The 27018-nt window shown below is 50.0% G+C and overlaps 2 protein-coding genes across 2 annotated transcripts; both read left to right on the top strand.

Moving 5' to 3' along the window:
• The first annotated feature begins 11665 nt into the window (after positions 1-11665).
• LOC135893035 (olfactory receptor 52K1-like) lies at positions 11666-12616 on the top strand. Its single transcript, XM_065420826.1, has one exon. The coding sequence runs from the start codon at positions 11666-11668 to the stop codon at positions 12614-12616; it is 951 nt and encodes a 316-aa protein (XP_065276898.1).
• Positions 12617-19391: 6775 nt separating this feature from the next.
• LOC135892813 (olfactory receptor 52K1-like) lies at positions 19392-20354 on the top strand. The gene has a single exon (XM_065420612.1). The coding sequence runs from the start codon at positions 19392-19394 to the stop codon at positions 20352-20354; it is 963 nt and encodes a 320-aa protein (XP_065276684.1).
• The last annotated feature ends 6664 nt before the right edge of the window (positions 20355-27018 follow it).

The following is a 27018-nucleotide window of genomic DNA, read 5'->3' as shown; positions in this document are numbered from 1 at the left end:
AATAACTTCCATGCAGCTTGCAGGCATTTCATCTTTGTGACTATTCCTTTTAATTGAAGTTTAACAAGCTTCCTCATTTTTATGTAGCTCCTTTTTTGACGTTAAATGCTACTGTGGTGGTTTTCTTTGGTATTTCCCTCCCACAAGGATGTAAAATTTAATCACATTATGGTCGCTATTACTGAGCAGTTCAGTTGTATTCACCTCTTGGACCTGATCCTATGCGCCACTTAGGATTAAATCAAGAATTGCCTCTCCCCTTGTGGGTTCCAAGACTAGCTGCTCCAAGGAGCAGTCATTAATTGTGCCTAGAAATTTTATCCCTGCATCCCATCCTGAAATGACATGTACCCAGTCAATGGAGGGTGGGGTAGTAGAAATCCCCCATTATTATTGAGATTTCTGTATGTGTAGCCTCTCTATTCTCCTGGAGCATTTCACAATCCCCGTCACCAACCTGCTCAGGTGGTCGGTAGTATATTCCTACTGCTATACTCTTATTATTCAAACATGGAATTTCCATCCATAGAGATTCTGTGGTACAGTTTGATTCATTTAAAATTTTTACTATATTTGACTCTCTGCTTTCTTTCACACTCCACCAGCACAACCTGCTCTGTCATTCCAATATATTTTGTTCCCTAGTGTTACCGTGTGCCATTGATTATTATTCCACCAAATTCCTATGATGCCTATTCTAGCAATATCCTCATTTAATACCAGGCACTTAAGTTCACACCTAGTATTTAGACTTCTACCATTTGTATACCGGCACTTATAAAATCTGTCAATATTTATCTGTCTGCCTAATAAAGTTGCAATGATCGTAATACTTTAATAACTGCTCTTGTACAGTCCTTTTTAGGCATAAATCTCAAAATCTTTCACAAAGGAGGGGAAGTATTGTTCTCCTTAACTGTACAGGTGGGGAAACTGAGGCACAGAGCAGGGACTCAGTCAGCTACAGAATGGGAAATAGAACACAGGTCTCCGAATTCCCAGTCTACGGACTTGAACTCATTAAACAACGAGGGAAGCAAAGTCCTGCAGTGCTTAAGCGTCATATAGACTTTGTGCTCTAGGCCCAAGGATAAATCCTCTATCCCTAAAATGCTCTGAGAATTCCAGTCTCACAGGCCAAGAAACATTTCAAAGCTCGGTTACCAGGGTTCACTTTGTGTGGTTTGCAGTTTAAGGCAACCTATTTCAACGTCACTACTGGGGAAATGTTGTCCAGGTATTTTTCTCTCTGAGAGTTGATTGTAGAAAGAATGGAGCCCGCAGGGTAATAAACTAGGTGAGCTTTGAGTTCCTTGAGCCGCATCCGTAGCTGGTGTACGCAAGCACAGCTCCCCCTGACTGCAACAGGACAGTGCGTGTGCAGATGCCAGAGCTAGCTGGCTGGGACGGCCATGAACGTCCTTCATCCTGTATCCCTGTGTCTGCAAAACCACTTCATTTCTCTGCCTCTCTGTTCCTGGCATTACGTTATCCCTTGGGCAGCGCTGATACACCCACTGGTTCCTGGCATTGTACCACATCTTGCTGTGTATAATAAAGCACCTTCAGCTGCATGTTCCACACAAGATGGTGTGTACCCGGCGTGCTGTCCTAGAGCCAGTTTCTCCTTGTGTCCACTGCTTCACTCTCTCCTTACGAATGCACATCCCCCTCCCCCATGGGACTCCAGTCACAGCCCCTTCCCCGCACCCGCTGTATTAGACCCTCACAATTGGGAGAAGCAGTTCCTGCCCTTGGACAGCAGGAAGTTCAGAACTAGCCCATCCCTTTGGCCTGTTTGGGCTCACTCCCCACACAAGACTATCCCCTTGGCCTGGGCAGAAAATTCCTTCCCTAACTCTGCCTCTCTCCCGCCTGCCCCTTGTGCCTCAAAGGCAGGGAGTCTTATCTCTGGTGTCCTGTCGGTCATGTTTGCCCTTGTCATGTGCCCTGCAACTACAGCTCCCAGCTGTAAAGGGCCAGAGCCTTTCTGGCCTGCCCTGGGGCATGAACGCACGTCTGCCCAAGGCCCAGTGCTTTGCTATAGGTTCCCAAACATTTACACGGCATCTGAGACAGAGCCGTTGTTGGATGGGCTCTTCCACTCTCCTCCAGGATCGCATGGACCACGTCCCCGTCCCTGGCAAGCACATAATAGCCCTGTGGTAACTAGTTGCCTGCCGTTGCTTACATGGAAATGTAATAAGAAAAGATTTATGTATCATTAGCTACTGAGAGCCGGAACCAAAGAGAAGAGCCAGTAGCAGCGAGTCACCAGTCAGTGCCGCATGGACACAGCTTAGGAACGAGGCCTGTTGATAAACGTACGCAGTTTATGCGGTGTTGTCATAGCCGGATTGGTCCCAGGCTATTAGAGAGGTCAGGTGGGGGAGGGAATCTCTTTACTGGACCAACTTCCGTCGGTGAGAGAGAGACACAGAGCTCAGTGTGGCCCAGAACCTGGCCTCTCTCACCCACAGAAGTTGGTCCAATAAAAGAGATTCCCGCCCCCACCTTGTCTCTCTGCGCACAGTTTAGACAGGTTTGACTGTGGGTTCCAATAGCTCCCCACAGACAACTCTTTGCACCCGCACGTAGCTAACTGCATCTCATTCACTTTGTGTGCAAAATAATTGCAATTTTTTTTAAAACGCAAAACCGGTGGGAGATTTTAAAAAGTCCCCGGAAATGGAAACCCACTGGGTAATACATGAATTGCGGTAGAGCCCGGTGCAGATGAGGCTGCAGCATTCGATTCCCAGCCATTTACCTGGGGAAAGCTTCCCTGTATTGGTAAAAAACAGAACAGGAGCGGAGGGGCGGTAACTGTGAATTTTTAACCCTTTCCTCTCTAGTTCTTGTCTGCACCGTCTGTGCCGCCGATGTTGACCATTACTGATGGGCTGGAATGTGTCTCCTCCCTGGATGTGCTTAGTAGACGCAGAAGCAGGAGCTTAGCCATGGCAGATACATTCTGCAGCACAGCAAGTGTGTTCTCTCGGGGGCTCCCTGGTGTCTTTAGTAGCAGCGTTCTGTCTGGCTGTCCCTGCTGCTATCAGCAGTACTGCACCGGAGGGCCGGAGTTTGAAGAGAGCTTGGACCCAGTTTGTCAGGCGCTCTGCACCCAGGATTAGCCTGCATTTCCCCATGAAGCTCCCGGCATGGGAAGCAGCATGTACCCGGCACATTCAGCGGCACAGCTTGGGCATTCTGCCTGCACGTACATAGTCCCTCTGGCCACATGCGTGAGTACCGCTAATCTGCTTCCAGAGCTGGGGACAGTGAGACAAAGAAGCCGTGGGTCTGATCCTGCTTCCACTGAAGGCAGTGGCAAAACTCCCACTGACTTCCAAGGTGCAGGATTGGGCTGTTACTTACTAGCAAGTAACCTCAAAGCTAGCGAGAGTCCTGGTTAAAATTCCTACCTCCCAGTGCTACGCTCCATGCACTGCCCTGGGATCCAGCCGAGCTGTGAGAAAAGCTGGGCTCATTGATGGTATTTCTGGTTTGGGGAAAGCCGGAGTTGTCACACGCCCCATGCCCCTCATGTTATGGGGATCTTCCTACGTTTCACCCCAGTGAGAGGCCGATAATTACACCTCTACCCCGATATAACGCTGTCCTCGGGAGCCAAAAAATCTTACCACAGTATAGGTGAAACCGTGTGATATCGAACTTGCTTTGATCCGCCGGAGTGCGCAGCCCTGCCCCCCCGGAGCACTGTTTTACCGCGTTATATCCGAATTCGTGTTATATCGGGTCGTGTTATGTCGAGGTAGAGGTGTACTTTACTGCCGATCAATATTACAGCAGGAAGGCCGTGCTGCTGGTTGAAAAGAAATCAGAGACCATGGCTGCTGCTGCTGAAATTTATTTAAACCAGACCTTGCAGAGAAGTGAATTTATACAAAAAAGTCTGAGTCACCAAAGAGATGCAGACTGGACTGGTGTGATGCCAAAAGTAGTGCAAGTAAACACGGGAGAAAAGAGGATTACAAGGTGTTACCACACGTGTGTGTGTCTAAGGTTGTAGAAAAGAACATTTGAGGTTGTGTTCATTGAAGAATAATTTGCAATCACATCATTAAAGACTAAGAAATTCATACAAAGGGGGCAGAATTCAGGTTGCGTTATCGTTGGCATTTCTTGAATTCTGAGTACTTCCCATTCTCACAATGTCTTTTCCCCATGTTATTAAATAGTTCATTCATATAGAGCCAAATTCTGCTCAGTTACACTGCTGTAAATCCAGAGTAGCTCTGCGTTAATCAGTGGGACCATTTTATATTTACACCAGCGTGACTGAGAACAGGATTTAGCCCAAAGTTTTCCAGTGCATTTAAAAATGATGCATTAACAGAGCCCCTGATTAAATCCGTACTGCCCCAACTCACCTGGATCCGGCTGTATCTTCTTCACCTTCAGTGAATGCTACAGTCACACACAATCTGCGTGATTCTCCAGTCTGCCGGGACAATCCGCGTGGGGGTATTTATACCTCTTAAAGAATCCTCTTTACTCCCCCAGCTGGGAATTCAGAGCCTTTCTTCATCACAGGAAAATCTGCTATCAGGCGTAGGGAATAGCCACAAATAGTAACAGTAAATTAACCCATTCCTATTTTACAGGAGCTTAATAGCTACATCTCTGTTCAATAGTATGGGATTGATCTTCAAGAGAGGACGTGCTAGGGTATGTGTGTGTGTGTGTGCGCGTGCGTGTGCGTGTGTGTGTGTGCACGTGCCTAGTTTAATTGTGCAAATACCCCCTAAGGAATGTCTGCATGAGGGGATCTGCACAACTGAGGGCTGCATGTGCAAAAGTGTCTATGACGTTTGAAGACTTGTCCCTGCATGTTCAGGGCTCTGTTTAGGTTCGACTATGAAGTCATCAGTGCCCTGTCTGGTTAAGAGGGTGTTACCCAGGGGAATTCAGAACCCAAAGCCCTGGTGACTTAACTGCTTCACTCCAGGCGGGGTCAGGAATAAATCAGTGGGAACACAGCGCTTCTGGCTGATGAAAGATTGATACAAATAAACGTGCTTTATTTACAACGACAATTTATTAAAGCTCCCACAGACACTAGCGATAGGTTTAGAACATCCCATATCATTACCTAGAATCCGAGATGGCATCGAGTAGTTGACAGTAGGTCAGCGATGGCCGGTGGCTTCCCCACCGGGGAGCATGGTGTCAAGAAAAAATCTCTCAGGACAGCTTCCGAGAACTGCTCCAAAGTACACGCTATTATCTAGTCTTTTTTAACTCACTTTTACCAAACACACAACTCATAGGGGGTGCGTCATCACCTCTCCTAACTTCAATCAACTACTTATCAACAAACATTCCCAACAACCTTAGTAATAATACGCTTCTATATCAAAGGTGCCCAAACTCATGGGCTCTATCCACTTATTTTCTTTCAGTCTCAATTTGTTGATTCTTTTTGCCCCTCTTCCCATTCTGATTAGCAGAAATTCCAAGTCTGCAGCTAGTTTTCACCTTGCGTTCAGAAGCCCTGCCTGTTCAAATAAACACTTAACGATGTGGTGTTCTATTTCATTAATTCGTGATGGCTGAATGCACATAATATGGTTGTAATTACCTTGATCAACATGTGGTGTTACTACATCCATCCAATCCAGGGCAACAAGGGGGCAGAGTTAGGGTGGATGGATAAATAGCACCTTTCCTCTAAGGATCTCAAAGCACTTTATAAACTTCAGTGACAACACGCCTGTAATGTAAGTCAGTATAATCACCATTTTACAGGTGGGGAAACGAAGGCACAGAAAGGGTAAATGACTTTCCTGTGAGGACCTATAGTCTGGTCTCAATAGCTGGGATTAGAATCTGGCCCAGAAAGTCTTTGGGATTGCTGGAAACAGAGTCCACATCTCCTAACTCCCCTTGGTCTGCCTTAGCCACAAGAACGTCCTTCCCAGTTCCCCAAAAGGCATACTGGAGAGGAGTGAGAGGTTGCATTTATTCTGGGAACATGGGCCAAAGAACAGTGCACTGATTTTCCCCTGCTCAAATTGCTTACAAGTCGGCACTGGAGGCAGGACACTGATTAATGCATATACACATCAGCAGAGCACACTGTGCCACACTCAATCCAAAAAGGTCCCACAAATTGCTGGACCCCCCAGTGCCCTACATCAGGAGATCCATTCAGAGACGGGTTCCCAAAAGCTCAGAACTGCTTGTTCTGTGCGGTATGAGGAGATCATGGCCAGAGGTGGTTTGGCTGCAGCTGTTGGGTCCTTTCCATATTAGGAATCAAACGTGGGTCAGATATTCAGATGAAGTGTCATGCAGGAACGGGCCAGGGACCTGCGTGCAGTGAAGCACTGCCCTTTCCGTCTGGCTGTGAGGCTGCCCCAGCATGCAGGAAACAAAGGCCTCACAGGTCCTACAGAAAAACAAAGAGACATGGGAACTTCTGTTGAGCTCTCGCATGCGTGCCACTAACTGAAGGGGAGAACGAGAGACGTCTTCTGTGGGCAAGTCATTCCAACACTGTCCTCTGCAAGGTATCGTGAACCTTCCTCTGCAGCATCGGGTACTGGCCAGCGATGAGGGCAACACACTGGACTAGATGGATCTGGTCTGGTTCCTGCCTGCCATGTAAACCGCTGTGCTCTAGTGGCAGGAAAAGGGCATTTCTACTCGGGCCCACCTCTAGACCAGGGGAAAGCAGACAATTCTGCAACTCCGTTGCTGTCCCCTCTGTGGAATGGTGGATGGTGGGTGCAAGGCAGAGCTCTAGGGTTCCATTAGCCGCCTTCCACTCTACCCTCTGGAACACAGAGCCCGCTATCTCAGCTGGCACCTTGGTGACATTCCCAGCTGAGGACAAGCACAGTAGCCGTAGAGAGAAAGGCCCAGTGGTTAGGGCAGTAATTTAGGAGTCCGGCGTTCTAGTCTTCGCTCGGCCACAGGTGCCCTTGGGCAAGTCCCTCGGTCTCTCCGTTCCCAAGCTGTAAAATGGGAAGAATAGCCCTGCCCTATCTCGTTATCACAGCTGTGCAGTATCTACAGCAGCTCACGCTCAGCGTGACCGGGGCTGGGGGAAGCCTGGTACCTTGAGTGAATTCCAACTGGGATCCTTCCACTCCAGCAGCCTCCATTTCCCCCGGTAGGCGATGTGACAGCGGATGTGACAATCTCCTACACTTTCTGTGCTAATCAGGCGTGCTGTGTAGCTGGGGCCCAGTGACTGTCACAGTCAAACCGAGACACGGCTGCATTCCAGTGCTGGCTACGTATACACAGTCCAGGAGTGCAGGAATCTCTAGTGGAAATTCCTGTTGCAAATTTTCACCTCGTTCCAAGTGGCAGACTAAGATTTGTAACAGATCTACTGGTTCCTTCAGCTACGGATCCTCCAGTGGAAACCAAGGGAGACCAGTAAAAATCTACACAGACCAGAAGACATCAAGAGAGAGGAGGAGAAAGACCAGTTCAAGGATTCCTATGGAGTCTACTGGAATTTCCACTAGGGAGAAGAAATCCCCCAAATCTTGGTCCCAAGTTTAAAATCAACCAAGTCTTTTTGAAGGTTTTGAAAAGCCGAGGGAACTCCACCCCACTGAATTGCTTTTTGTTTTCACTGCACCTCATCCCTTCTGGGGTCTAGCTAGAAATGGAAATGGAAGAGCTGAAATCTCACAAGAATGGCTGCCTCGCCATATTGGCAGGTGGACTGCGGTCAGGAAGTGCCAGCACTGCCATGAAACTGCCTCTTCTTAGGGTACATCTACACCGCAAACCCCCCTCCCCCGGGGAGCAAGTCTTAGAGTCTGGGTGAACTTACTCGGGCTCACGGTACAGGGCTACAGATAGCAGTGTAGCCATTTCTGCTCGGGCTGGAACCGAGGCTCTGAAAACCGGTGAAGGGGGAAGGCCCGGAGCCCGGACTTCACCCTGAGCGGGAACATCTTCACTGCTCTTTTGTGTGCCGCAGCCTGAACCCCGCGAGCCGGAGTCAATTGACCTGGGCTCTGAGATGCTGCCATGGTTTGGGGTGTTTTTTCAGTGTAGACATATTTATAGTTAAGAGGATCCACTCATTACACTGAATGTCTCCCCATTGGTCTGCGTTGTTCACAGGGTTACTGAATGCCTCAGGGGAGTGTGGGGCTGAAATGAGGTGAGATTTCTTCTCCTTGGGAAGTTTACTGCACTCGGGAACTGAAACACCAACACAGATGGGAAACTCTGTAGGGCACCTTTTCCTTACACCTGTGTACAGCACCTGGCATAATGGGGCTCGGTTTCCAGGCTGAGGCCTCTAAGCACTATCCCAATGCAAATTAAAAATAATAACATAAGGCGGCCGGCTGCGGAGTAAATATCTGTGAGGCTGTATTGCCTTTTCGCACTCCTAAGGCCTCTCCCCAAGAGTGGCGTTCAGTAGCTAGCTTGTATTCGTAGTGACTGCGGACTGTTCGATATTCAACCAGAAAGCAGGTGAAGTTGACTTGTCTGGCCAGGGTGACCCTCTTGTGTAACCAGTGAAGGTACTCTGGGCACTAATGGACTCCCTGGGGTGGATACAGCCTCCTAAGGGAGGAGGTGGAGGGTTCATTGCTTAGGTTGTTTAAAACGAGACTGGGCCGAGCAGTGGGGAATGTACCGTAGTGATCAGTTCTGCAGTGGCTGAGGGATCATGGTCTAGGAGGGACCGAAAATGGCTTTTCTATCTCTCATTCCCATGACGCAGGAACAGTTTCTTTTCTCCCAAGTCTGACGAGAAAGAGTTAACTCTGTCTGCCAGCGATGGGTGGGAGGAGAAAGTGGAAGCAGACATTCCCAGCTGAACTGCGAGACCCCCCTGAGGGGAGGAGGCGAGTTCTTTCACCATGGCTATAAATCCACCAAAGGCAGGCAGCTGCTGGTGAGCGTGAGGGAGAGCGAGGCCCGAGGAAAGGAAGGGAGCACTGCAGGATTCTGGTGAGTTCGCCCACGGAATCCGATTCGTGTGGGCAAAGGAATTGTGCAGTTCTGTAGCCAGAGACGGGTCTGAAGCAGAACCTCAGATCCAAACACACCCACATTCTGGGCAAGTTCAAAACCTGATCCAAATTCTGCTGCTGTATATTTTAATTTCCTGTTTCATCTGCGGATTCGTACTGTGCCCCACCTGATCACACTTGGGTGCCTATCGCTAGGCAGCTATGGTCTATATTTAGAATGAATGATCTGGTTTTCACCTAAACAAGTGTTCTGGTTTTCAATGGGAGCTGATGGGTGTTCAGCACCTCCAAAAAATCAAGCTCTGTGCCCAAGCGTGGATGAAGGCAAATACTTTCAACAGCCAAGACTGAGGCTATGGTGCTGAGTGGCTCTTTAGACGTTTCACGGGCAGATGACCTCTCTTGACTTCAATGTTGGTCTTAGTTCCTTTCTGTTAAGGTGCCTGGATTCTGAAAGGGGTTGTGGAATGCAGTTTATGTGCAAGAGACTATGCGGATTACATTTGAGGCTTGCTTTTTTAAAAATCCTGGCCTTCCTTTCTGAAGGCATAATTTGCACCTGGAAATAGCTGCCCCCACAAATCAGATGTGTAGCGGCCTCAGTGCCCACACTCCTGTTGGCAGATCCTTGTGGGTGCAAACAAAGGCGGAAAGCCCTAAAAGCTAATGATGGGAGGGAGCCAGGAGCCACGTGTTAAAATTCCTCCACAAAATGATTGGGAAGTATAGGGGGATTTTGTACATTCTCTAGATATTGAGAATTATTGACCTTCAGATAGCACTCACAATGTGCAAGGCACTGTACCCACACAGACACACACTCTCTCTCTCACACACACACACACACACACACACACGCACACATGCACACACACACACAGATACTTTTCTTCATCAACAATAAGCCCTCTGTAACATACGGAGGGGGAGATAAAAGAATACAAACCAAAATATGGACCATTTTTTCCTATCATTATATGCATCTGTTATGTTAAATACATGCATATTAGCTCTACCCAATGGTCCATTGTTCCTTGGCTGAGTGGGTGTTGAGGATGGGTGTGAAGCAGGAATGGGAGCGGGCTGGTTCAGGGGGGCTGTTCTGTACTTCGGAGGCAGTGTGGGAGATGCAGATAGGTGGGTGGTCCGTCCCTGGCAGAGTGGAGGGGAGAGGGGACAACACAAGAAGAGAACTGAGTGGATCAGTAAGGAGGTGGAGCTGTGAAGGGCCTTGAGGATGAGGACAAGGAGCCTGTGGAGGGATTTCGTGCTTTGGGTGTGCGAGAAGAGGCATGTGGACCCGAGTGGAGGAGGTTGCCGGAACCAAGACTGGAGATGACAAGGGGCTGGAGATGGAGGAGAGTTTTTGTTGTGTAGATAGAAGGGTCGGATCTTAGGAACATGATGGAGAGTGACGTGACAGGACTTGGCCACGCCCTGCACACGCAGGTCAGAGGGGTCAAAGACGTCTGCCAGATTGTAGCCCTGAGTGACTGCGAGGCTGGAGGTGTTGTCAGCAGTGATAGAGATCGGGCAGAGGAGAGGGCTTGGCAACAAAGGCAATGAGTTCGCCCCCCTCCCCTGCCTACTCCCCAGCGTAAGAGAGGGGAGGCTGGAGTCAGGGGGCTTCCCTTGGAATTCAGTCCCTACTCAACCTTGGTCAGAAATACCCTAACCATGCTGCAAAGCCCATATCTACCGTCCCAACTTCTCACTTGGCCAAGTGTAGGAGTCATGGGGCGGTCGCTGTCTGAGGGAGGGAAGGGCTTTGCTAATTTCTAGACTATCTGCTTTCGGCTGATTTGCTTGATATGTTTTGTGGGCTGGGGCCAATCCGGGTTGATCTTGCACAAGTGCCTAACGCTCCAAAATAGCAAAATAGAATTTGAAATCTGAAAGCTGCAGATGAAAATGGAGTACGAAGTTCATTGTGTCTCCCCCAAGCACTCAGGTACCATGGTGATGGCACTGAAAGAAACGCTCATGATAACATAAAAGCTAATGCAAAGGCATGCAGAGAAAATTGGAAAGGGTTGGCGTCACAGATCTGATGTGTAGAGCCAACTCCAGATGTGACAGAAGTGGACACAGTGCCTGTTGAAATAATAGACTGGTAGATTTTTAAGGCAAGAAGGGTCCATTATGGCCATCTAGCCTGACCTCCTGCATATCACAGGCCAAAGAACCCACCCAGTGATTCCTGCATGCAGCCCAGTAACGTGCAGTTGAGCTAGAACATCTCTCTGAGAACATCCAATCTCTATTGAAAGACTCCGAGCCCTGGAGAACTTACTACAGCCACTGATGGTTCTCTTGAACTGGTTAATTCCAGCTTAGTTCCAGTAGCACAGTTGCATCTTATTCACAGTTTGCACTCCGAATTCTTCAACTTCCAGCCACTAGAACTTGTTACGCCTTTGCCTGCCAGATTCAAAAGCCCTCCGGTAGCTGATATCTTATCACTTTGTACTGACACCCCTGGATCCAGGCTTTCCTTAATTTGAGCTCCTCGATATTTACCACCCAACCAATGTTTCTATCAGCTCCAGACCTTGTCATCCATTCCCAAAGGAGTTGCACCCCATGAGCCAGAGTGGAGTGCGGCATCTCCTGTGTGTAGTGTCTGTTCACCCATCTCATATGTTTTATTGACAGGACAAACGTTGTTGTGAAACTTTCGGAGGATGCTCCTGCAGGGCAACCTGTCAGCTTCCAACGGCACAGGCTCTGATCCGTCCGTGTTCTTCCTGACGGGCATCCCGGGGCTGGAAGCTCTGCACCCCTGGATCTCCATCCCCTTCTGCTCAATGTTCACCGTGGCCCTTCTAGGAAACTGCACCCTCTTGTATGTTATCAAGACAGAGCCCTCCCTACACAAGCCCATGTTCTATTTCCTCGCCATGCTGGCCGTCATCGACCTGGTTTTATCCACAACCACTGTGCCAAAAATACTGAGCATCTTCTGGTTTAATTCCAGGGAGATCAGCTTTAATGGCTGCCTGGTGCAGATGTTTTTCCTTCACTCGTTCTGCACCCTGGAGTCTGGTCTGCTGCTGGCCATGGCCTTCGACAGGTACGTGGCCATCTGCAACCCCCTGAGGTACGCCACCATCCTGACCAATTCAGTGATAGCAAAGATCGGGCTGGCGGCTTTGGCCCGGGCTGTTCTGCTAGTGCTCCCTCTGCCCTTCCTCCTCAGGAGGCTGCCCTACTGCGGGTCCCACGTCATCTCCCATTGCTACTGTGAGCACATGGCCATGGTGAAGCTGGCCTGTGCTGACACCAGCTTCAGTAACATCTATGGGATCTTCATCGTGGGGCTGGATCTGATGTTCATCTCCCTATCGTATGTCAAGATCCTAAGGGCTGTCTTAAGACTGGCATTCAAGGAAGAGCAGCTCAAGGCTTTGGGAACCTGTGGCTCCCACCTTTGCGCCATCTTAGTAGTCTACACACCAGTGGTCCTCACCTCAACAATACACAGGTTCGGGCGCCATGTCGCCCCATACGTACACATCCTGCTGGCCAATTTTAACCTCCTCTTTCCTCACATGATGAACCCCATCGTGTACGGTGTGAAAACCAAACAGATTCGTGACCGGGTGCGTCTCCTGTTCCGAGGGAAAAGCTTCTAGGCTGAGCAGGAGGGGGCTGCTGAGCAATCAGGAAGCAGAGGATGCAGGAGAGGTTTTCTGAGTAGCTTAGACAGCATGTTTGTGAGGGCTTTGTGTACGTTGGGATGGGAACTCCACCTCCGACTCACAGGGAGCAATACACCATCCCCTACACAAGCTTAGGGCTGCTGGCCAGAAGGTGATCTTGGCCATGACCTTTTTCTCACTTGGCCCTGTGTGTGGAGTGTGAAGGAGTGTGAAGAGGAGTGTGAAAGCTCCTTGTACCTTCTCATGCTTTGCAGGAACATCTGGCCTTTATTACTGACTCACCCAGCCACAGCCACGGAGGTACATGCTGCAGGAACAAATGCTGTATCTGCCCCTGACGTTCCATCAGCTCTGAGATGCAGCAACACATCCTGGGCCATTTAGGCACCAGAATAAGTGCTGAGTGCTGGGCTCTTCTGTCCCAAACGTGCCACCATGGAAGCTGTTGGTGCCAACCTTTTCTATGGGAAATCTGGCCTTAGTTGTGGTGTCTGAACATTTGAGAGTCTGTCCCCAGTAGTTTAACCCTACCACACAGCAGCACAATGCACCAGGTCGAGAGAGGGGGGCGAGGAAAGGTGTATCTGCCTCAAAGAGCACTTCGAAACTCCCCAAATCCTTACCAGAGTGATCTCAGGCACAAAGTATTTAAAGTTCACTTTCTGATACTGACAATAAATTAATGAAACAGAGTATTGTGTGTGTGTGTGTGTTAATGAAATACTTGGGAAAAAGTCTTGCTCTATTTTGCTATCACCTTTGTTCCTGTTGTCTAATATATGCTGGATAGTATATAGATATATATCACATTCATAATATGTATTATCTGCACAATATATATACTAGTAGTACGCATTAACTACCAATAACATTAACTACAAATATTGTAGCAAAAGAACTAGATAAGTTCATGGAGGATAGCTTCATCAATGGCTATTAGCCAGGATAGGCAGGGATGCTGTCCCTAGCCTCTGTTTGCCAGAAGCTGGGAATGGGCGACAGGAGATGGATCACTTGATGATGACCTGTTCTGTTCATTCCCTCTGGGACACCTGGCATTGGCCACTGTCGGAAAACAGGATACTGGGCTAGCTGGACCTTTGGTCTGACCCACTATGGCCATTCTTATGTTCATAACAGTGATATAGCTGAAATAGCCTATACCATAATCCTGTTCATTCACTTAAGCTTAGTATCCCATAATACCTTGCATTTACTTATCTAAACATTTGGCACAAGCAGACATGAAACTTGTCAAAATGTGTAACTTGTAAAATCATATATAATAGCAGCTGAAATTTGTAACAGGGGGAGCGCACCGTCAGTGTAAGGTGAATGCCACATAGCCCCACGGGCCGACTTTTTGGAGACTGGTATCATATTGAACCTTGTTCCTGCGCCATATTAATCAACCTGCCTGACATTGGTTATTTGGGCTCTTGAGTATATTTCATAACAAAATAATGATCCAAAGTGTGGTCAAACGATGCAATTTATCAACAATTCCAGATAGTTTGAATCACCACCCATAGATATCACTGCAGAGATCCTATGGCCCATTTTCCCTGGAAAACTTCTGATTTCTGGCACCCTGTGGGGTAGCATAAAAAGAAATGGTCCCTCGGCCTCAACGACATAGCTCCTGCCTGAGGCCCTTTCCCCATAATGCCAGGGGGCATGGGTGGAGTTTGTAGGATTATGGGGGGCGCTGCCCCCAAACTGCACATGTTGCTAGTGGGGGGGCACAATTTAAAGGTTCAGCCCCCCCCCCAGCCGCAAGGCACCCGGTACTGCCATGTACACCTGGGAAGGGGACAGCGATGAGGAGTCCTGTGCCAGGAGCTGGCCCCAGACCCCCTGCTGGTGGGGTGGTGTCCGGCGATGGTCCCTGCCCAGGGCCAGAGGAGCCCAGCGTCCCTGGCGGGTGGCAGAGGGCAAAGCGGAGCTGCCGGGGGTGGGCGAGGAGAAGGGGCCGGCCCCGAGAGGAGGTGGTTGCCAGGTGCTTGCCAGGGACTGGGGCTGGGCAGTGACACTCTGTTTCCATCTGGACAATGCCATGATCTGGACCAACATAGGTAACATCCGGGCCCGGCACGAGTGTGTCCCTCTGCCCAGCACTGGTGGCCCCTGCGTCCTTCCCTCGTTCCCGGGCAGGGGGTGCCTGTGAGGTGCACCAGGTTACTGGGGGGTGCCTGCGGCAGGGCTGCCAGGTGATGACGGGATTGTTGCTGGGTGTCCGGTTTTTGACCAGAATGTCCGGTCGAAAAGGGAAACCGCCAGTATTCGGTTAGGGGGCAGGGCCTCAGAGGAAGAGGAGTGGGGCAGTCCCGGTCCTGCCCCGAGCTCCTGGAGTCTGGGTGGTTTCCAGCCATGGCTTCCAAGGCCCCCACCCCGTTTGTGGACACCTGCACGTTAGCCACACTATGGCCATGGTTAAATTCCACCCCCCAGTCCCCGCATCCCTATGGAAGACTTGAACAAACACCAGGGCAGGTGCCCGGCCTCACGGGATGAGCAGTGTCCCCACAGTGGGCCCAGCACTGCAACCCTGGGGTAGGCGTGGAATTTGTCCCTGAAGCGTGGCCCCATTGTCCTGGCTGGAGCTGCCCCCCAAATATTGACGTCAAACTATGCCTATGCAGGGGGCCCTTCTTCCTACACAAAGAGGAAGTGGTAGCAGCTGCAATTGTGTAGTGTTGCTGCTTATGTTCCACCCCAGAGCTGGCTGCATGTCTGCAATGGGTGAGTGGGTCTGTCTAGAATTAGGTTTGGGGGGTTGTTCTGGATAAAAGAGGCCATGTACATGTAAGATGTCATTATCCATCTCTTTCCCAAACCAGTTTTCATTTGTCTTCATAGTCAAGTCCAAGCAGAGCCCTAACACACAGGGTGAAGTCCTGCACACTGTGTACGCATTTATTCACCTGCCCAATTTAGGTATGTAAATCCCCTGGTGCACACATCGGTTGAGGGGATTTGCACACTTTTTGTGGATGAATACAATATGGCCTACACTTCCATGCACTCTGCTGAGGGTTTGGCCCACACTTTTTCATGTAGATGTCGATATGAACAGCCACCCAGGAGGAAAGACCTGGGTTATTCTACATTCCCCACTTGCTGTGACTCCCTAGGCTCCAAAACAAATGTGCCACTATAATGACTCAAGTCTCTCACCTCCCACCTGGGGAGTAAAGCCAGCAGGGGGTCATTAGGAGGTATAAATACTCTCACCCAGTTGATCCCGGCTGAGTGCAGAGTCCTGCAGTTTGTGTGTGACTTCAGCATGTGCTGAGAGGGAAGAAGACGCAGCCAGGGTTCAGGTGAGCTGGGGCAGTTTATATTAAAGCTAATCCAGGATCTTTCTAAATATGAGATTTTTAAAGTAAATGTAAAACTTGGGGCAAAATCTGCTGTCAGTCATCCTGGTGTAAAACTGGAATGATTCCGGATTTACCCCCGTATCAGTGAGAGCAGAGTGAGGTTGGTCATTTTGAAGGGAACTATTGAATTTAATCAAAAAACAAAGAGCCAAAAAAACGATGGTAAGAAACCATTGAATGTTCCAAAACATCAGGGATATTCGGTTTACACACACACAGCCATAGTTCTCGCCCCATGCACAATTGGATTGTGAGAGACTCTTTACTGTGTAACAAATTTATTTTGAGCTTATTTTGAGCTTATGCTGAAATAAATTTGTTAGTCTCTAAGGTGCCACAAGTACTCCTGTTCTTTTTGCAGATACAGACTAACACGGCTGCTACGCTGAAACCAGTCTTTACTGTGTGTCTGTGTTATCATGGGAGATTTCAGTCTGGGGGACATATGTTTTGGAAGAGAAAAGTAGTGATTAGGACAGGGCAGTCCTATAAAACGAGCTCAATCACTTGCCAAACTGGGCTCACTTGAACAACGTGCAGTTGATTACAACTAAATGCGAGGTCCTGCATTGAGGAATCAAGACCGTAGATCACACTTACAGGACGGGGGACTATGTTTTAGAAAGCACTGACTCAAATAAGAACTTGGAGTGATGATGTATAACGAACTGTACATGAGGTCCCAGTGCAGTGTGGTGATGGAGAGAACAAATGCCCTCCTTGAAAGTATAAGCAGGGAAATATCAAGTGGATATAGAGAGATGTGAGGCTTGGAGACACTGTTTCTACGTCCGGTGTCCACACTTCAAAAAGGTTGTTGACAGATTGAAAAGGGTTCAGAAAAGAGCTACAAGAATGATTTCAGAGCTGGAGAACGTGGCCAGAGACTGAACAAGCTCGATCTATTTAGTTTATCCGAGAGAAGGTTAAGAGGTGACTTGATCACAGTCTCTAAGTCCATAGAAGGGAAGAGATTTCTGACTGTAGAAGGTTCTTTAATCTAGCAGACAAAGGCAGAATGAGATCCAGTGGCTGGGAACTGAGACTAGACAAATTGAGACTAGAAACAAGGTGCACGTTCCTAGAGCAAGGCAAACTAACATTTGAAACAACTTAGCTAGGGATGTGGTTGGATCGCCTTCACCTGAAGTCTTTAAATCAAGACTTTACGCCTTTCTCAGCGATACGCTCTAACTCCAAGAGACGTTATGGGCTTGAGGCAGAACTCACCTGGTGAAATTCTGTGGCCTGTGTTATTCAGGAGGTCAGAGCAGGTGCTCAGAATGGTCCCTTCTTGCCTTAAAATCTATGACTCCATAATTATTTGATCACAATTTTTTCTCAGTTAATGAAATGATTAATAATTTTTCTACAACCTTTGATAAATATGGGCTGTAGCAGCTTGTAATATTATTCCCCTTTGTCAAAATGGTCTCTCCATCTCTGTTGATTTGGATTTTTATAGCATAAGATTTCTTCTCTCCATAGTCTGTTTTGACTACATGTGTGGGGCAGGGATAGCTCAGTGGTTTGAGCCTTGGCCTGCTAAATCCAGTGTTGTGAGCTCAATCGTTGAGGGGGCCATTTAGGGAACTGGGGTTAAAAAAAAACAAAAAACCAAACCATCTGGGGGTTTGTCCTCCTGAGGTCCCTTCCAACCCTGTGATTCTATGAATTTCATCTGTTATTTTGTTGCCCAGTCACGCAGTTTTGTGAGATCCCTTTGCAACTCTTCACAGTCTTCTTTGGAGTAATGTCTTGAGTAATTTTGTATCATCTGCAAATGTCACCACCTCACTGTTTACCCCCTTTTCCAGATCATTTATGACTATGTTGAACAGCACTGGTCTCAGTACAGATCCCTGGGGGACACCACTATTTACCTCTCTCCATTCTGAAAACTGACCATTCATTCCTACCTTTTATTTCCCCAGTTACTGACCCATGAGAGAACCTTCCCTCTTAGGCCATGACAACTTACTTTGCTTAAGAGCCTTTGGTGAGGAAACTTGTCAAAAGCTTTCTGAAAGTCCAAGTACACTATAGCCACTGGATCACCCTTGTCCACATTTGTTGACCGCCTCAAAGAATTCTACTAGATTGGTGAGGGATGATTTCCTTTTACAGAAGCCAGGTTGACTCTTCCCCAACAAATCTTGTTCATGTCCGGTAATTCTGTTCTTTACTATCGTTTTAACCAATTTGCCTGGTTCTGGAGTTAGGCTCACTGGGCTGTAATTACAAGGATCACCTCTGGAACCTTCTTTAAAAATTGGCATCACATTAGCTATCTGCCAGTCATCTGGTACAGAGGCTGATTTAAGTGATAGGTCACATACCACAGTTAGTAGTTCTGCAATTTGATATTTGAGTTCCTTCAGAATTCCTCGGTGAATCCCATCTGGTCCTGGTGACTTATTACTGTTTAATTTATCAGTTTGTTCCAAAATCTCTTCTTCTGACGCCTGGGACAGTTCCTCAGATTTGTCACCTAAAAAGAACAGCTCAGTTATCCCAGAAGTCGGTGGGGAGTTCTCCCCCTGACTTCAATGGGAGCGGGATCAGACTCATAGTCTTTTTGGATATGTCTACGCAGCGAGCAGCAGTCAGTCTCACAGATCGGGTCGACAGATGCAGGCTCGTGCTTCTCGGGGTACCGTGCTAAGAATAGCTGTGTAGATGTTGAGGCTCGGGCTCTGAAGCAGGTGGGCTGGAGCCCCAACTCGAGCTACAGCATCTACACAGCTTGTTTTAGCGAGGTGCCCCGAGTCTGTCGATCCGAGCTCTGAGACTTGCTACCGTGGGCTGACACTTCCTGTGTAGATGTACCCTTGGTCATCGCTGAGATCAAAATAGCACTACTCATGCATGTTCCACGACGTACTACGTACATCCTGGCTGAATATCCAGCGTGTGCTGCTGAATGTACCAGGTACATCTTCCTACATGCAGCTTAACATGCCAGGTATTTCTGAAAGCGTGTGCTGTGTGGCCATATATACTAGGTACTTATTTGTTAGTCTCTAAGGTGCCACAAGTACTCCTGTTCTTTTTGCAGATACAGAACACGGCTATTACTCTGAAACTAAATAATGTGCATCTCCTAGTAGCAAGGTACACCAGGTATGTTCATTACTCGAGACTTGTAATGACATTCTAAAAACTCTAAATGATTTTGCACAGAAAAATATAAGGGTTTGTGTGATTAGTGTTATTGCAACATGACTGATGAGCTCAACAAAAGGTCAGTCCACTTCTTCCAGAGCTGAGACTGGTCCCTAGTATGTATTTCATTTACAGGGTCTGTTCATTCCATGTGTTATGTTTTATTGAAAGGAAAGACATTGATGTGACACTTGCAAAAGATGCCACAACAAGACAACCTGTCAGGTTCCAACGGCACAGGCTCTGATCCATCAATGTTCTTCCTGACAGGCATCCCGGGGCTGGAAACTCTGCACCTCTGGATCTCCATCCCCTTCTGCTCAGTGTTCACCCTGATCCTTCTAGGAAACTGCGCCCTCTTGTATGTTATCAAGACAGACACCTCCTTACACAAGCCCATGTTCTATTTCCTCGCCATGCTGGCCGTCATCAACCTGGTTTTATCCATAACCACCGTGCCGAAAATACTGAGCATCTTCTGGTTTAATTCCAGGGAGATCAGCTTTAATGCCTGCCTGGTGCAGATGTTTTTCATTCACTCGATGTCCATGATGGAGTCTGCTGTGCTGCTGGCCATGGCCTTCGACAGATACGTGGCCATCTGCAACCCCCTGAGATATGCCACCATCCTGACCAATTCAATGATAGCAAAGATCGGGCTGGCGGCTTTGGCCCGGGCTGTTCTGTTCATGGTGCCTCTGCCCTTCCTCGTCAGGAGGCTGCCCTTCTGCCAGTCCCACGTCATCTCCCATTGCTCCTGCGATCACATGGCTGTGGCAAAGCTGGCCTGTGCCAGCACTACGATCAATAACATCTATGGGATCATCGTAGCTATCTTCATTGTGGGGCTGGATCTGCTGTTCATCGTCCTGTCATACGTCAAGATCCTGAATACCGTCTTAAGCCTGGCATCCAAGGAAGAGCAGCTCAAGGCTTTCGGCACCTGTGTTGCCCACCTTTGCGCCATCCTAGTGGTCTACATACCAGGGGTTCTCTCCTCAGTAATTCACAGATTCAGCAACCAAATTGCCCCGTACGTACATGTCCTGATGGGCACTTTCTACCTCCTCTTTCCTCCCATGATGAACCCCATCGTGTACGGTGTAAAAACTAAACAGATTCGTGACAGATTTCGTCTCCTGTTCCGAAGGAAAAACTTCTAGGCTGCACCTTGTGTGGAGTCTAGTGCTGGGAAACCCATCCGCAAGTTCCCCACCCCCTTTGTTGTTGAAGTCTGGAAGCTATTGGAACTGCTGTGCCCCCTAACTGTTCAGCTGGGTTGGCCTCTTACACTTCTCTGCTGATGACCCACAGCCAGCCCCTTGTACGAAACGTATCATAATTCCTTCACCATGGGAAATGTGGGGTGCTTTGGGATGCAGTATCACAATTGTGTCTACACAGGGGTTTTCCTGACATGGCTTATGTCTGTCAGAGGTGTGTATTTTTCACACTCCTGAGTGGAATAACTGTGCCAACAAACCTGTGTAGTGTAGACAACTATTCCAGTCAGGAGTGTGAAAAATATACACCCCTGACAGACATAGCCATGCCAGGAAAAACCTCTGTGTAGACACAACCATGGTGATGGAATTATGATACGTTTTGTACAAAGCATGCCTTGTGAGGTATCATTCTAGAAGTCTTGATCTGCTAAACAAAGATATCTCGCTGGCTCGTATGTTTGATCATGTTATGTGACGCTATGAAATCTTGTTATGTGAGTTACTAAAATGTGATGTGAGCCTGTAAACACCCAAAACCAGCCTTTCAGGTACAACAATGGAGTAGCCAGACAGAATCCCCTGCTTATACATTCAAGGAGGGCATTTGTCCTTTCCATCACCACACTGCACTGGGACCTCATGTACAGCTCGTTATACATTATCACTCCGAGTCCTTTTTGGAGTCAGTGCTTTCTAAAACAGAGCCCCCCATCCTGTAAGTATGATCTACGGACCTGGTTCCTCAATGCAGGACCTCACATTTAGTTGTAATCATCTGCAGGTTGTTCAAGTCAGCCCAGTTTGGCAAGTGATTGAGATCGTTTTATAGGACTGCCCTGTCCTAATCATTACTTGTCTCTCTGACAAAACATATGTTCCCCAGACTGAAATCTCCCATGATAACGCAGACACACAGTAAAGAGTCTCTCACAGTGAAATTGTACAAGGGGAGAGAAGTGTGGCTCTGTGTGTGTAACCCGAACATCCCGGATGTTTTGGAACACTCAGTGGAATCTTCCCATCGTTTTTTTGGCTCTTTGTTTTTTGATGGAATTAAATAGTTTCCTTCTGAATGACCAACTTCACTCTGCTCTCACTAATACGGGTGTAAATCCAGAATCATTCCAGGTTTACACCAGGGTGACTGACAGCAGTTTTGGCCCAAAGCTTTCCATTTGCTTTAAAAATCTCCTACTTAGAAAGATCCTGGATTAGCTTTAATATAAACTGCCCCAGCTCACCTGAACCCTGGCTGCGTCTTCTTCCCTCTCAGCACATGCTGAAGTCACACACAAACTGCAGGACTCTCCACTCGGCCAGGATCAACTCGGTGAGAGTATTTATACCTCCTAATGACCCCCTGCTGGCTTTACTCCCCAGGTGGGAGGTGAGAGACTTGGGTCATTGCAGTGGTATATTCGCTTTGGAGCCTAGAGAGTCACAGCAAGTGAGTGTTAGGGCTTTGCTTGGACTATGAAGACAAGTGAAGACAACTGAACACTGGTTTGGGAAAGAGATGGATAATGACATCTTACATATACGCGGCCTCTTTTATCCAGAAGAATCCCCCAAACCTCATTCTAGACCAGGGGTGTCCAACCTGTGGCTCCGGAGACACATGCGGCTCTTCAGAAGTTAATATGCGGCTCCTTGTACAGGCACCGACTCCGGGGCTGGAGCTACAGGCGCTAACTTTCCAATGTGCTGGGGGGTGCTCACTGCTCAACCCCTGGCTCTGCCACAGGCCCTGCCCCCACTCCACCCGTTCCGCTCCCTCCCCTGAGCCTGCCGTGTCCTCGTTCCTCCCCGCTCCCCTCCAGAGCCTCCTGCAGGCCAGGATACAGCTGATTGGGAGGTGCGGGGAGGGAGGGGGAGGCGCTGATCGGCGGGGCTGCCGGTGGCCGGGAGGCGCTGGGAGGAGGGGCGGGTAGCTGAAGGGGGGGCTGCTGACGTATTTCTGTGGCTCTTTGGCAACGTACATTGGTAAATTCTGGCTCCTTCTCAGGCTCAGGTTGGCCACCCCTGTTCTAGACAGACCCACTCACCCATTGCAGACATGCAGCCAGCTCTGGGGTGGAACATAAGCAGCAACACTACACAATTGCAGCTGCTACCACTTCCTCTTTGTGTAGGAAGAAGGGCCTCCCTGCATAGGCATAGTTTGACTTCAATATTTGGGGGCAGCTCCAGCCAGGACAAGGGGGCCACCGTTGGGGGACAAATTCTGCCCCTACCCCAGGCTTGCAGTGCTGGGCCCGTTGTGGGGTTGTTGCTGTCCCGTGGTGCCAGGCACCTGCCCTGGTGTCTGTTCAGGTCTTGCATAGGGACCCTAGGGGTGGGGGATTTAACCATGGCCACACGGTGGCTAATGTTCAGTGTCCAGAGCCGGGGGGGGGGGGGTGCTTGGAAGCCATGGCTGGAAAGCACCCAGCCTCCAGGAGCTCGGGGTGGGGCTGGCTCTGCCCCACTCCTGCGTGTGGGTTTCCTGCTGACTCAGAACCAGCCCCATGGTCGGTCACATGGTGCCGCCAGGCCCCTTCCCTGTGAGGCGGCTGGCCGGAGCCAGGCCAGTCAAGTGAGCTCGGAGGCCAGGTGAACTGCAAGCTGCACCCTGTGGGGAGAGGCAGGAGCTACAGCTGGGCACGGCAGGGCGAGGGCCGCTTCTTTCCGGGGGGGAGAGGGAGGGTAAGGGAGGGGCCTGCCTGGGGCGGGGACGTGACTCCACTTGTTTGGGGGTGGCCGAACCTTTATGTAAGGGGACTGTTGCCCCCTTACTAACATTCAGTGGGGGTGTTTTGGTTGGCTAGCTCCCAGTACTAAAAGGGGAAGGGTCGATGGCAAATCAGGAGCCTGAGACTGACAGTCCCCAGGAACAATGGGGAGAGGCCAATGCTCCAGATCAGCCTGATTGACAGGGCGGGCAGGCTAATCAGAGGGTCAGGAGGCGAGGGAGGTCCCGTCCTCCGTGTGAGCTGGAATTGCCTGGGTCAGACTGAGTGGGGCCGAGCTAAGGAGAAAGCAGGGGCCCAAGCTGAGCTGGAGAGCAGAACCGGGCCAGATCCAGAGGGGCCAGAGCTGCAGCCCCAAAGCCAGAGCACAGCCAGGACAGAGAGGGGCCTGAGCTAAGTTGCTGGGAGCAGAGCTGCAGCCCCAAAGCAGAGTTACAAAAGCAGCCTGCAGAGCAGAGCTGCCCTGGGAGGAGAGCTGCAGCAACCAGAGCCAGAGAGGCCAGAGAAGCAGCCCAGGGAGCTGGAGGCAGAGCAGCAGCAGCAGCCGTGCTGAGGCAGAGTGGAGCTGGAGCTGGGGCTGGAGCTGGGGCTGGAGCAGTCCGGAGCCGGGTGCGGTGAGCAGCTGGGGAGAGTGAGGGGGACCCTGGCAGTGGGCCCAGCGCAGGGAGATGCCCCCAGCCAAGAGGCCTTGCAGGCCAGACTTGGAGGGGGATCGTAACCCTGACAGGGCGGGGGCGACGCTGGGAAGAAGGGTCCTGCCACCTAGAGCCTGAGAGCGTGTGGCCACCGCCAGAGCAAGTGTCCAACCCACAGCGTCTCTGCAGCACAGCCAGGGCCTGAGAAGGAGGCCCGGGACCTACAAGGAACAGACTGTGAACTGCCCTGACGTTCCAGAGACACTGCTTGTGATGTTCCCTGCCTCAGAGCAGGGTGATGTGTTTCCTTTAACCTTTTCCATTTTTCCTTATTCTTTTTTAAAAGTAATTGTTAATTAAATAACTTGTATTTGCTTTAAATTGTATAAAATGATCAGTGGGTCAGGGAGGTGCCCAGTGCAAAGAGAGTACCCCGGAGTGGGGACACCCTAGCCCCTGTCCTAGGTGACCACAGCAGGGTTGGGGGTCAAGCCCCCCAGGAATCCTGGGCCCAGCCTTGTCGGGGTTTACGAGGACTCTGCCAGACAGGAGAGTGGAAGGGGAGTCCTCAAGGGCAGGGAGGCCTCTGGGTAAAGGAAGTGGGAGCGAGGACTCAGATGCTTTCGCAAGCCCACTTCACCGGGGTAGTGCAGAAGCCAGGAAAGTTCCCCACAATAGCAGGACCATTCCCCCGCTTACATTTACATTGTGCCCCCCCACTACAAATATATGCAGGTTGATAGTGCCCCCTCCTGCCTCGCCCACCAGGCCGGCAACCCATCCCCCCCTCAGACGGACCAAATGGGAAGGGGCTGTGAGCACCAGCCTGGCCTCCCTGGGCTGCAGGGCGTGTGCAGCCCCTCGGGCGATGGGACCAGGCAGGTGTCACAGCCAGACCCTGCCAACACCCCGCGCCTCAGCAGCCCGCTGTGTCCCTGGAGCTCATCACCGGGGGTTGGCAACTTTCTAATGCCTGAGAACCGAACGTCTCTGCCACGCCCCTTCCCCTGAGGCCCCGCCCCTCCCCACCTCTTCCCTGAGGCTCCGCCCCCCACCTCTTCCCCTGAGGCTCCGCCCACTGCCCCGCCTGCATCTCCCCCCGTCGCTCATTCCCCCAGCCCCCGGGACTCACGTGCCGCCTGCAGAGCCGGGCTGGGAGGAGCTGACAAGGAGTCTGCCCAATCGGGGCACAGCGGGCGGGGGGGGGGGGGGGTCTGACAGGTTCCCTCCCCGGCCAGCGCCGGTACCTACTTTGTGCCGGGAGCAGCCCGGTCTCTCCAGGCTCCACCCGTATCTGCTGCTCTTCCCGCCCCCCGGTGGCGGAGGCGGGTTACTGCAGCGGTGCTGTCCGGTCGCTGACAGCTTCCCCTTTCCGACCGGACATTCCGGTCAAAACCGGACACCCAGCAGTAACCCTGTCATCACCCGGCAGCCCTGCTGCAGGCACCTCCCAGTAACCTGGTGCACCTCACAGGCACCCCCCGCCCGGGAACGACGCAGGGGCCACCAGTGCTGGGCAGAGGGACACACTCATGCCAGGCCCGGCTGTTACCTATGTTGGTCCAGATCACGGCATTGTCCAGCTGGGAACAGAGCGTCACTGCCCAGCCCCAACCCCTGGGGGGCAGCAGGGCCAATACTCCAGGGGACCCAACAGCCACGGATCATGGGGTGCGGCGGCTCGGAGCAGGAACAGCCATGAACCCTCCAGCCACCTGGGAACCACCTCCTCTCGGGGCCGGCCCCTTCTCCTCGCCCACCCCCGGCAGCTCCGCTTTGCCCTCTGCCACCCGCCGGAGACGCTGGGCTCCTCTGGCCCTGGGCGGGGACCATCACTGGACACCACCCCACCAGCAGGGGGGCTGGGGCCAGCTCCTGGCACAGGAATATTCTATTCTATGATAGGACTCCTCGTCACTGTTCCCTTCCCAGGTGTACATGGCGGTGCCGGGTGCCTTGCCCAGGGTGGGGCTGTGACTCGAACTGTTCAGGGGGGGGCTGAACCTTTAAACTGTGCCCCCCCACTAGCAACATATGCAGTTTGGGGGCAGCGCCCCCCATAATCCTACAAACTCCACCCATGCCCCCCTGGCACTATGGGGAAAGGGCAGGCAGGAGCTATGTCGTTGAGGCCAAGGGACCATTTCTCTTTGTGCTACCCCACAGGGTGCCAGAAATCAGAAGTTTTCCAGGGAAAATGGGCCATAGGATCTCTGCAGCAATATCTATGGGTGGTTATTCAAACTATCAGGAATTGTTGATAAATTGTATCGTTTGACCACACTTTGGTTCATTATTTTGTTATGAAATATACTCAAGAGCCCAAATAACCAATGTCAGGCAGGTTTATTAATGTGGCGCAGGAACAAGGTACAATACGATACCAGTCTCCAAAAAGTCGGCCCGTGGGGCTATGTTGCATTCACCTTACACTGACGGTGCGCTCCCCCTGTTACAAATTTCAGCTGCTATTATATATGATTTTACAAGTTACACATTTTGACAAGTTTCATGTCTGCTTGTGCCAAATGTTTAGTTAAGTAAATGCAAGGTATTATGGGATACTAAGCTTAAGTGAATGAACAGGATTATGGTATAGGCTGTTTCAGCTATATCACTGTTAAGAACATAAGAATGGCCATAGTGGGTGAGACCAAAGGTCCATCTAGCCCAGTATCCTGTTTTCCGACAGTGGCCAATGCCAGGTGTCCCAGAGGGAATGAACAGAACAGGTCATCATCAAGTGATCCATCCCCTGTCGCCCATTCCCAGCTTCTGGCAAACAGAAGCTAGGGATAGCATCCCTGCCTATCCGGGCTAATAGCCATTGATGAAGCTATCCTCCATGAACTTATCTAGTTCTTTTTTTAACTTATCTGGTTCTTTTGCTACAATATTTGTAGTTAATGTTATTGGTAGTTAATGCGTACTACTAGTATATATATTGTGTAGATAATACATATTATGAATGTGATATATATCTATATGCTATCCAGCATATATTAGGCAACAGGAACAAAGATGATAGCAAAATAGAGCAAGACTTTTTCCCAAGTATTTCATTAACACACACACACACACACACACACACACACACACACACACACACACACACACTCAATACTCTGTTTCATTAATTTATTGTCAGTATCAGAAAGTGAACTTTAAATACTTTGTGCCTGAGATCACTCTGGTAAGGATTTGGGGAGTTTCGAAGTGCTCTTTGAGGCAGATACA

The sequence above is a fragment of the Emys orbicularis genome, chromosome 1 (genome assembly GCF_028017835.1).
Source record: "Emys orbicularis isolate rEmyOrb1 chromosome 1, rEmyOrb1.hap1, whole genome shotgun sequence".
NCBI classification, from domain to species: Eukaryota; Metazoa; Chordata; order Testudines; family Emydidae; genus Emys; species Emys orbicularis.
Note: the sequence above shows the minus strand (reverse complement) of the source record. Positions and strands in the feature narration are given on the sequence as shown.

Bases quoted from the DNA above. Each gene is read 5' to 3' on its own strand.
- LOC135893035 (XM_065420826.1), top strand. From the start codon at position 11,666: ATGCTCCTGCAGGGCAACCTGTCAGCTTCCAACGGCACAGGCTCTGAT.
- LOC135892813 (XM_065420612.1), top strand. From the start codon at position 19,392: ATGCCACAACAAGACAACCTGTCAGGTTCCAACGGCACAGGCTCTGAT.